The sequence below is a fragment of the Juglans regia genome, chromosome 14, assembly GCF_001411555.2.
Source record: "Juglans regia cultivar Chandler chromosome 14, Walnut 2.0, whole genome shotgun sequence".
Taxonomy (NCBI): domain Eukaryota; kingdom Viridiplantae; phylum Streptophyta; class Magnoliopsida; order Fagales; family Juglandaceae; genus Juglans; species Juglans regia.
This window is the reverse complement of record NC_049914.1, coordinates 12,452,039-12,463,249: the sequence shown is the minus strand read 5'-3', so window position 1 is coordinate 12,463,249 and position 11,211 is coordinate 12,452,039. Positions and strand designations below refer to the sequence as shown.

General features: G+C 38.9%; 1 protein-coding gene across 1 annotated transcript; it reads left to right on the top strand.

The window, feature by feature from the left end:
- The first annotated feature begins 5,088 nt into the window (after positions 1-5,088).
- LOC108990133 (60S ribosomal protein L12) lies at positions 5,089-5,906 on the top strand. Its single transcript, XM_018964007.2, has one exon. The coding sequence runs from the start codon at positions 5,190-5,192 to the stop codon at positions 5,688-5,690; it is 501 nt and encodes a 166-aa protein (XP_018819552.1). The 5' UTR covers positions 5,089-5,189; the 3' UTR covers positions 5,691-5,906.
- Positions 5,907-11,211: the final 5,305 nt, after the last annotated feature.

Genomic DNA, 11,211 nt, shown 5'->3' with positions numbered 1-11,211 from the left:
TATATTTAACGTATCGCATCAAGTTACGTCTATTTATAAATTTACTTATGTTGAATCTTTTTATAACTAAAATACTTCTTTTTTATAAATAGTTGATCTAAATTGAGTATTTAATTTTATCATAAATATCTAAGTTTAAATTTACTTTACACGGTTTTCTCTCAGAGAGAGTTTGAGGTTTCAGTGCCTTGGGTTTCCACTCTAAGGTTTACGTCTCACTTGATGTGAGTTTTCGTGGCTGGTTCGCTGGTCTGCTGGTTTTGGTATGTTCATAAGGTCTACGGCTCACCTCATGTGAGTTACCTAGTTGATTCTGTTATTGGTTTTCAAAATGGAGGCAGAAGACTTGGCAACACAATGGGAGAGGTTTCATCTCTCAAAAGAAGAAAGTTCATGTTTCCATGCAAATCCAGATCAATACACCGAGGAAGCTGCACGGGGCAAATACTGTATTGTGGGAAAGGCCCTAATGGAGAAGAGTGTTAACATCGAAGGTTTTAGGGTCACCATGTCGCAGATATGGAAGCTGGATGGGTGGGTTATTTTCAAGGAGTTGGGAGAGCAATGCTTTCTGATGGAATTCCAAAAGATGGTAGATAAAGACAGAGTACTAAGTGGACGTCCATGGTTCTTTGATAGACACCTTCTGACCATGATGGAAGTGGATGAAACAGTATCCATCCATGCACTGCAGTTTCGTTTTGAACCATTTTGGGTGCAGCTGCATAACCTTCCATTGGCCACCATGACAAAAGATTTTGGTCAGCAATTTGCAGGATCCATTGGACACGTTATCAGAGTGGAAGCTGAGGCTGATGGACGTGCTTGGGGGAGGTGTCTCAGAGTAAGGGTAGCGGTGGATCTACATAAACCTTTGCTGAGAGAGAAATGGCTGAAGCTAGGTGAAAAACAGCATTGGATTTCCTTTAAGTACGAACGTCTACAAAGTTTTTGTTTCAAATGTGGGGTGTTGTCTCACAAAGGAAGAAACTGCGCACGGTTAAGAGCTGAGCAACAAGGAGATGAACAGGCCTCGTATCAGTTTGGCCCCTGGTTACGAGGACAACCCAGGAACACAAACAAATTTGATAGCCGCAGGTATGGTGGTGGTGGAGGTGGAAACCAACAGGGTGGTGAACAGAAAGAAGATAGTGGCAGAAGTGGAAGCCAATGTAGTGGTGAACAGAAAAGAGCGGGAAAGCAGGATATGTCCTCAGTAGAAAATGAGGAAGAAAAAAAGCAAAGGGTCCAATCTCAACCACCAACAAAAGAAAAAAGAGTAGGCGAGGTTTTTATTCAGGGTGGTTGTCTTGAGAACCAGTTTAAAGATCACATAGGACAGACAGGTTGGATCCCAGAAGTAAAGCAGTCAACACTTGTGTATGGGGTGCCTAGTCTCGAGGGAGCCACTGAAGCTACTGATATGCAAGGGATCCAAAAGAACATGGGACAGGGTTCTAAATTACCAAAAGAGGGCTCCACGTGCAAAGTAGAAAAATGGTCCCCCACGTATGATCTTGAAAAGTGGGAAGTACAAAGGAGTGAGGTGGATTCTACTAGAAGGCTTGCTGGTACTAGGCAGGTATCCGGGAAAAGAGTGGAGACAGGCAATTTGGAGAGTACAAATGATCATGTGAACCCCAGTAGGGTTGACTTGGTTAGCACTATCAGAAGGTGGAAAAGGAAAGCACGTGAAAAAACATCCCAGGAGGAAGACAATGGTGGTGCCCTTCTGATTGAAACCCCTAACAGGTCCACCAGAGTGTTTTACCAGAGAGGATGCACGAGAAGGATCACACATAGTAACACTGTTTCAAAAAAATTTAAAGGACATGAAGTTAACAAGGAAACATCACTTGCTCAGGCAGAGGCTGGTCTCCAGCCCTGCCAAAACCAATGAGTATCTCGGTATGGAACAGCCGAGGGCTTGGGAACCCTCGGTCAGTAGTGTCCTTAGAAAGTTATCAAAGGAAAAGTGTCCCATCTTAGTTTTCCTAGTGGAAACTAAAAGTAGAAATAAAAGGATGGAAGTGATCAGGAGAAATTTAACGATGGATGGGTGTTTTGCAGTGGACTGTGTGGGATTAAGTGGTGGCATTGCACTGTTATGGAAAGACAAATGGGATGTCAAAGTGATTAACTACACTAGATGGCATATCAGTGCACTGATCCAAGAAGAAAACAGTGGACCAACATGGCAGTTTACTGGTTTTTATGGCCATCCAGAGACTGGAAAAAGAAGTGGGAGTTGGCAACTTTTGAAGATGCTTAAACCTTCCAGCCCCATGGCCTGGCTTTGCTCGGGAGATTTCAATGAGATACTGCACCAAAAGGAGAAAATGGGAGGGGCAAGCAGACCTTATAAACAAATCGAGGAGTTTAGGCAAGCAATAGACTACTGTGGCCTAAATGACATTCACTCTCAGAGACTAAGTTTTACATGGTCCAATAACAGGCTTGGAAGGGAATTTACAAAGGAAAAGATAGATAGAGCACTTGGAAATAAGGAATGGAATGATAATTTCAGTCATGCCTCATGCACTGCCCTTGCAACTGTAAAATCTGACCATTCCCCCCTCCTCATTGAATTATGGAGAACAAGTAATGGAAGAAGGAGAAGACAAGTGTGCTTCAGATATGAAATGGCATGGGAACAAAAGGATGATTGTAAAAAGGTCATTAGTGAGGCATGGAAGGAAGGTAATGGATCAAGTAGTGAGGCTAGTACTATAAGGAGACAACTAGATGCATGCAAACAGGAGTTACTGGTTTGGCAGCAGAAAACTAAAAAACAGCAGGCCATGAACATTACTCGGGGACTATAAAACATTGGTCATCTCTAAGAAACTGGCTCAGGCAGACACTTAGCTACCATGAAACAAGCTCAGGAGGATGTGGTGTCTGCATTGATAGAAAATGATCTAAAGTGGCGCCAAAGGGCAAAGCAACACTGGCTTAAGCATGGAGATAGAAATACCCAATACTTTCATATGCAAGCTAGTCAAAGAAGAAAGACCAATACCATCAAAAGGGTCGAGGTCTCACAAGGAAGGTATGTCACTGAGCAGGCAGAGATTGGAGGTGTGTTCACAGGTTACTTCTCTTCACTATTTACTTCCACCTATCCCTCAAATTTTGAAAACTGTCTGTCTGCTATGGGAACAAAACTTGATTTGGAGATGCAGGCATGGTTAATGATCCCTTTCACTAGAGAACACATAACAGAGGCTATTTCTCAGATGAATCCACTAGGGTCTCCTGGCCCTGATGGATTTCCAGCTCAGTTTTACCAAAAGCACTGGGAGGTAGTGGGTGAACAAGTGTGTAATTTTGCACTCAAAGTCCTAAACCAGGGTGGATCCCTTAAGGAGGTTAATGACACTTACATTACCCTCATACCAAAAATTAAAAACCCTAAGCGAGTCTCGGATTATAGACCTATTAGCCTGTGCAATGTGGTATACAAAATAGTCTCCAAAACCCTTGCAAACAGGCTGAAGGCCATCCTGCCTAAGCTCATTTCCCATAACCAAAGTGCATTTGTACCCGGGAGGCTCATTTCTGATAACACTCTAATTGCCTACGAGATCCTTCATACCATGAACTCAAAAATGAAAGGCAAAAGAGGTTTTATGGCCATGAAATTAGATATGAGTAAAGCCTACGATAGGGTGGAATGACAGTTTGTTGAAGCTATTATGGCCAAGATGGAGTTCCCTCCAAAATGGATTAACTTAATTCAGACCTGTCTCCAATCTGTAACATACTCAATACTGGTTAATGGTGAGCCTCAAAGGTCCTTCTTGCCTTCAAGGGGCCTTAGACAAGGTGACCATTTATCTCCCTACCTCTTCATTCTATGTGCAGAAGCCCTCACTGCCCTGTTAAACAAAGCTGAAAGCTGTGGTGTTTTGACCCCTATCCCTTTTGGAAGAGGCTCAGTATCAGTGAATCACCTATTTTTTACAGATGATAGCCTGCTCTTCTGCCAAGCTTCAACCGAGGAACTTAGACATGTGCTCAACTTACTTGATATATATGAGAAGGCCTCAGGACATGTGATAAATAAAGACAAATCTTCTATTTTTTTCAGCAGAAATAATGGCCAAGCAGTTCAAAAACAAATTTTGGAGATTGTAGGAGTAAAATCTTCTGGCTCTTTTGAAAGATACTTGGGTCTACCTGCAATGGTGGGAAGAGCAAAGGTGGCATCATTCCATTCTCTAATTGATAGGACATATAGGAATTGGAGTGCTCATTAGAGATAAAGACTTCAAGCATCCAACTGCTCTCCACCAACTGGCCAAGGCAGAACTGGTAGCATACAAGGAAACTCTCACAGAGGAGCTAGTTGTCAATCCCACAGCTCATGTAGGGACTCAAAAGTGGTCAAAGCCTGAGGTTGGTTCTTTTAAAGTCAACTGGGATGTGGCTGTAAATCAAAGGGAAGGGCATATAGGAATTGGAGTGCTCATTAGAGATCACCAAGGTTCCCTATTGGAAGCCTACAGGCACACAGATCCTTCAAAGGAACTCCCTTCGATGCTGAAGCCTATGGCATACTCCTAGTAGCAGTTTTCTGCAAAGAGATTGGCATAACACAATGTCTGTTGGAGGGGCATTCAAAGCAAGTAGTAGATTTAATGAACCATCATCCAAAGAGCTGGAGTTTGGGTGGCTGTCTGGTGGAAGATGCAAGGGTGGTACTAAACTCTTTTGCTTGCTGGTCAGTGGTGCATACATTCCGAGAAGCTAACATGGCAGCACATCACCTAGCCAAATTTGCCCTGGATTGTACAGAGGATCGATATGATCTTGAAACATGCCCCTCATGTATCTTTTCTATTGTCACAAAAGAAATGAAGTAGCTGTTTTTACTCGATTTCTATTTGTGAATTCATGTAATTGGACTTATGTCTTAATGAGATCAGTTTCTTTTATCAAAAAAAAAAAAATTACTTTACACATTTATAAAAAATAAATACGTAAACGACCAAAATGCCTATCCAACATTCACAAGAAATGGGTAAAATAGGCATTAAACTCCTCGTTATCAAAGGTCACAAAAGACATTTCATCTCCTAACTTGGGGAGCAAAGCTGCAAAACCCTAGCTTCTTTATAATTCTCATGATTTCCCCACTCGCGGTCGCTTCTCCGAAACCCTAGCCCCCTCATACCAAAGCAACAATGCCGCCGAAGTTTGACCCTTCACAGGTCGTGGATGTCTACGTCCGAGTCACTGGCGGCGAGGTTGGCGCGGCGAGTTCACTCGCTCCCAAAATTGGCCCTCTCGGGCTCTCCCCCAAGAAGATCGGAGAGGACATAGCCAAGGAGACCGCCAAGGACTGGAAGGGCCTCCGCGTCACGGTCAAGCTCACGGTCCAGAACCGTCAGGCCAAGGTCTCCGTTGTCCCCTCCGCTGCCGCCCTCGTTATCAAGGCCCTCAAGGAGCCCGAGCGCGACCGTAAGAAGACGAAGAATATCAAGCATAACGGGAACATCTCCCTCGACGACGTCATCGAGATCGCGAAGGTCATGCGGCACAGGTCCATGGCCAAGGACCTCTCTGGGACCGTCAAGGAGATCCTCGGTACGTGCGTGTCCGTCGGTTGTACGGTCGACGGGAAAGACCCCAAGGACTTGCAGCAGGAGATCACCGATGGTGATGTCGAAATCCCTCTGGACTGAGTTCCCCATTGAGGATTTTTTTTTTTTCAAATATAGTTTTAATTTTTTTTTTGGATAATTTGGGGATTGTATGGTTTACCATGTTTAAGGAATTAGAATATTTGCAGGGATTTGTATGCTAATTTAATTATGTTGATGGAGTTATGGTGTTAGTGTGATTTCTTTCGCTGGGGGATTGGTTATTGTTAGCTCCATGCACGCATGGTATTTTACTTATTTGTTTATTGCTGTTATATAGTTTAGTGGCAATCTGATCGTTGTCTACGGTAACGTTTGATGCGGAGAAAAGTAGGGAAAGGTAATTACTTTTGTTTCTGTTGAATTCTTTTAACTATTTTCTTGTGAAACATCCAAAACTTCTGCAACCAATCTCATTTTCCGATTTTATTATGCAGCCTGTCCATTTAAACATCTTTGTTCCAATCTCAATGGGTGATTGACCTTCTTTTGCCATTTAGCTCCTGCTCAAGTGGCGCCTTTTCTACTTTTAGGAAAGTTGTGGGTTCAAAACTCTCTGTATGCTTCTGTAAATTACTCAGAGCAAATGGTAGTGTAATCTCTCTGCTTTTTACTTCGACCTTGTTTTGTAACATTTCATCCTTGATCACCCTAAATCTTTAATTCCCCTTTTTAGTTGAATTTAGGTTGACACATTCGTAGTGTAATTTCATTAAGATACATATACTATTGTTGTTGGTCATTAATCAATTAACTCTCTCTCTCGAGTGACACTCAATTGCTCATATTCTTTGTCCTTCATGGGATCATTAATGAACAGAGTCCAAGCTTACAGTTGTTAAATTTTTGCCCCTTCTACGTGAGTCAGACAATGCATTTAGTATGCAGCTTGAGAAACAACGGCATCTTGCATTTAGTGCTCTATAGATAAGGATTGTGAGATGATGGATATGCATATTGAATGATAGAAATTGATGACAGTATGATTGTGATTTGGGGGGTTTTTTTTCCACCAACCATATGATAGTGGCTAGCTTGTGCTTGGGAAAAAATAGAACTCAGTTTTAGGACAAAGGTCCAATCAAAGTTCAGCACCTGACTAGATTGTATTAATATTAGTAGTCTGAGAGTTTAATATGGGAAATGGTATTAATATGGTGTGTTTATCAATACATAGCTTATACGTTATAACATATTAACATGCATGGTTGGGATGTTATGTGTTAAATTTTGGTGATTGTCATAATCCTATAGAATACATAAATAGAAGTAGTGGTTAACCTGTTAGGGCCATCAAACAGCGTAAATATGTGTTAGAAATGGGTTTGAATTAGCTGACACAGCCGAAGCAAATTGCCGAAGGTATCGGCAAGGATGACCTAGAAGGTTGGATAGATTTATAGCCAGATACAGTGACACCTGCTTTAAAGGTGTTTGTTCTCTAGATGATATCCTCCCCAATTGCATAAAACTTCCCCTTCGATCTTTCACGTATTTCAATTGCGGTGTATGGTATCTTTGCAGGATGATTGGCGCTTATAATAGTTCATTTATACGTTCCTTATTTCCCATCATTCTGCGCGTTTGATTGGTGTATGTTTCACATTTGATTAAATGAAAAAGGATTAAATATATGTCAAATATTACATTTTATGTTTCACATATTTTACATCATGAATCTTAAACTCCATAAAGTGAAAAATGTGCACATGAAACTAGCACAAGTTCTAATGCATGTGTATGGTAGGTTAAGATTTGACCATTAGAATATAATGTGAAATCCCAAGGATTGGCTCAAGTGGTAAGGACGTTTATTTTAAGGATATGCTCCACCAGGATTGAACTTCTATAACCTTGGGTGTACACAGTTACTACAGGTCACGTCCTACTGCGCGGTTAGATCTAGAAGTCGATGATTTCTTTGATTTGCATGATGTAAGAGTATGAGAAAAGATATTTGCAAGTCGTGAATTGTGCAACTGCTGTGTAATCGCTTTGAAAAAAGTAAATAAAACATGGAATCCACATAAAAAAATTAATTTTTTAATAGTAGACTCTACTCTTTTTCAAAGTCATTACGTGACATTTACGCACATCATAATTGTATATAGAATTACTCGTAGTAGTACTAATACTACATGTGTTGGGGTTTAACTTGGTAAAAGACATGTTGCATCTAAGTAATTTTCAAGATTTCTCATCATAAAAAAGATGATTGAAAAGTAGGCAACATAGCATATATAATCTTAAAATTAGGATGTACATTATAAAAGGGGTGATAGTTTGCAAATGCAAATTGTAAACACCCTTAAACATAAAGTCTGTTCATATACTTCGTTCATCAGCCCCTCCTTTTTATGCCTTTTGTTAGCCCTAGAGAGACCATAAGTAGAGCACTGTCTAATCCCGATTAGACATGCTATTACAATTGTTGTGCTCAAGGCTGTAGCTCATTCAATTTGTCTGAGAATAAAAAACCAGCAAACTCAACTTCCCAAACCCTTTTTTATCTTATGAATTCCTTGTTTGATTGATCCCATACCGTACTAAATACAAGTTTAAAAAATTAAGGTATTACAAGGTACTTGTGACCTTATAATAAGATATATCACTTGTTCTCAGAAAATGAAAACGACCATCTTTTTTATTTTTTTATGGTTTACCTATATTAATAAGGCTATATTATATTTCATGAATTTCAAACGTGTATCGACCCTCTAAATCTATTCCAATTTGCAAGGGAACAGATAACAAAACAACCAAATTTAGATTTGCCATGTTTTGGATGTAAAACCTCTTCAGAACATTCGATGATCTGGAGAGTTTGGTTAACAAGATTTCTGTTTCGCTCCACATGATGGTCAAAGATTTCAGTACTAAGCGAGAATTTGGTTACTTTTCTGTGGTTCTTAGCAGCAGATGTTCTATGAAAATCTCTTAATGAAGATTTAAAGATTTTAATCTGTTGTGAGGCACAAAAAATAAGCCAAAGATCATCAATAGTTTGCCAAACATAGTCAATCTCCTTCGCTCATCTTCGTCCAGAAATAAAATAGAGCTAAGAGCAATGCCAAATATATCAGATGGTTTTGATCTTCATTGCTAAATTCAGACTCCTACCCCCATATAAACCCCTGCTATTCATCTCCTTTAGCTCAACCCAATTCTCTCTTCTTCTTTTTTTCCTTTTTTTTTTTTTTTTTCCCTTTTTCCGCCTTGAATTTCCTCCTGTTCCTGATATATTTGGCATTGTTCTATTTTTCTCTGATTCTCCCTTTCTCAACCAAACTCCAAGGAGAAAGAAAGGCATCAAGCTGAAATAATATTGCCCTGATCAGCATCCAGTAATTGCAATGGCAAAGGAGCTGAGGCATGTGATGAGGATCACTTGGATTGAAGTTGCACCATCAGTACTTATTGATTTCCCATTGAAGCCTTCCAGTACCCCTACCCTAGAGACCATTTTGGAAGACAGAGCTGAGGAAAATGACGACCACAACAACAATAACAACAACAACATTAATGGCAATGAAGATTATTGATTGATTTTAGGTTTTGGTAAGGGTGGGAATGTTGGTTTCCTAATTTTAAAGGTTTTCTCTGTACGTGAGTGTGAGCATGCATGCAGACTAGATGGCTAGTTGGTACCGATGACTTATCAAAGATGTTTTGACAAATTAGTGTTTTTTTTCGTCTTTGATAAAAGGTCGTGTATGATTTGTAATCTAGTTTGTTTTTTTGGCATTATAATACTAATATAAATTATTAAAATATTATCTACTACTCTGGCAGGCATCTATATTTTTCTTTTTCTTTTTCTTTTGAAATCCATTAAAACATGAGGTGAAAATGAAATCAGAGTTTAACAATTTATAATGCATGATTGAACGTTCAAGTTATCGTACAAATTAAAGTATATATATTTTGTACAATACTAATTGTATAAAAAAAAATTATCACCTAATTTAAAAGTCTTGATTTAATGACGACAATGCAGAGGAAACCTGATCCACATGACCACTACGTGGCGTAAGTTGATTTGTAAGAAAATTAAATTAAATTATATCATGTCATTGATTTGCTGTTATCAATATGAAAGTTGTGACAACCATATTGATTTGCAAATATAGTTTTTTTATAATTAGAAGGATATGTTAAAGAGTTTAACTTCAAACAAGACGGGGTGAATAGAAGAGATTTACACCCTCTAATAATATATTTACACGTATGCATTTCAAGATAAAGAAAAATAAAAATGCTCTCATGTAAGTATAGATCACCCAATCCATACAATCCTTCACCCCATCGTTCTCTCTTTTTCTCCCCTCTCTCACCAACACCAAATGTTTGCTCTCTCTCTCTCTCTCTCTCTCTCTCCCCTCAAGTGGCCGGTCGAAGCTCACTTTCTCTCACCCCTCAGTCCCTCTCTTTGTTACTGTTCCTCATTTTTTTATTTTTTTTTTTCAATTCCACGTACTCAAATGAGAATTCCAGTACTTGATTCTAAAAACTAAGCAAACATAGTAGAGCTTGTACCTGCTAGACTGGGTGGACAAATAGGTTTCTTTGCCTCTGGTTATTTTTTATGTATGTTGAGTTGGATCTTGGTAACTTGGATAGTCATTATGTACCGAATACTCTGCTAGGTGGGACCCTTAAGCAACTTATTGAGGTCAGGATACCACTGAACTGAAGACTGAGAGAAAGTTATGGGCAATGGCTTGTAGGGAGAGAGATTGAGGGGTGCGAGAAAATGGGCTTCAGCTGGCTTGCGGAGAGAGAGAGAGAGAGAGAGAGCAGACTTTGGTCGTCGGCGAGAGGGAGAGAGATGAGAGAGAGAGAGAGAGAGAGAGAGAACGACAAGGGTTGGAGATTGTATGAGCTCTATTTACATGGAGACAGTTCTATTTTTCTTTATCTTGAAATGTAGAGGTGTCAATCGTTTTATTAGAGTGTGTAAATTCTTTCTATTCACACGTCCAGCCCCTAGCCTCTCCCTATGTTAAAATGATCAAGTTATGTTCCAAGAAGATGTTTGGAAATAGTTTTGATCTCATCCCATCTAATTTCCTTCCTAAATATCATTTAAATACAAATACTTTTAAACTAATCATTATAACATTTTTAAACTTTCAAACCAAAAAAAACAATTCAAACTTTTTCAAATCCCAAAATAAAAAAATATTAAAAAATTAAATTCTAACAATATTTTAAATTTATAATATTTTTATTCAAGTTTTTCTTTCTCCTTTTCCAAAACCCTATAAAATATTAAACTCAAGCTATTTCACTACTATTTACAAAATTTTCATCTCATCTTATTCTCCAAGCATGTCCTAAGTCTAGATGTTAAATGATCAATTTGATCCTTGTTTAATTTGATCCTTGTTTAATAAATAAAAATTATTTAGAAAATAAACTTTATAAATTCTAAAATTTAAAAGTACCCAAATAAATTTTTTTTTAAATATCATAACTACATAAAGTTTAAGCAAATTAATGCATAGAATAACAAAATATCTATTTATCTTGGTCTAAATTAAGGATATCATTTTGCCCTTTG

Bases quoted from the DNA above. Each gene is read 5' to 3' on its own strand.
- LOC108990133 (XM_018964007.2), top strand. From the start codon at position 5,190: ATGCCGCCGAAGTTTGACCCTTCACAGGTCGTGGATGTCTACGTCCGA.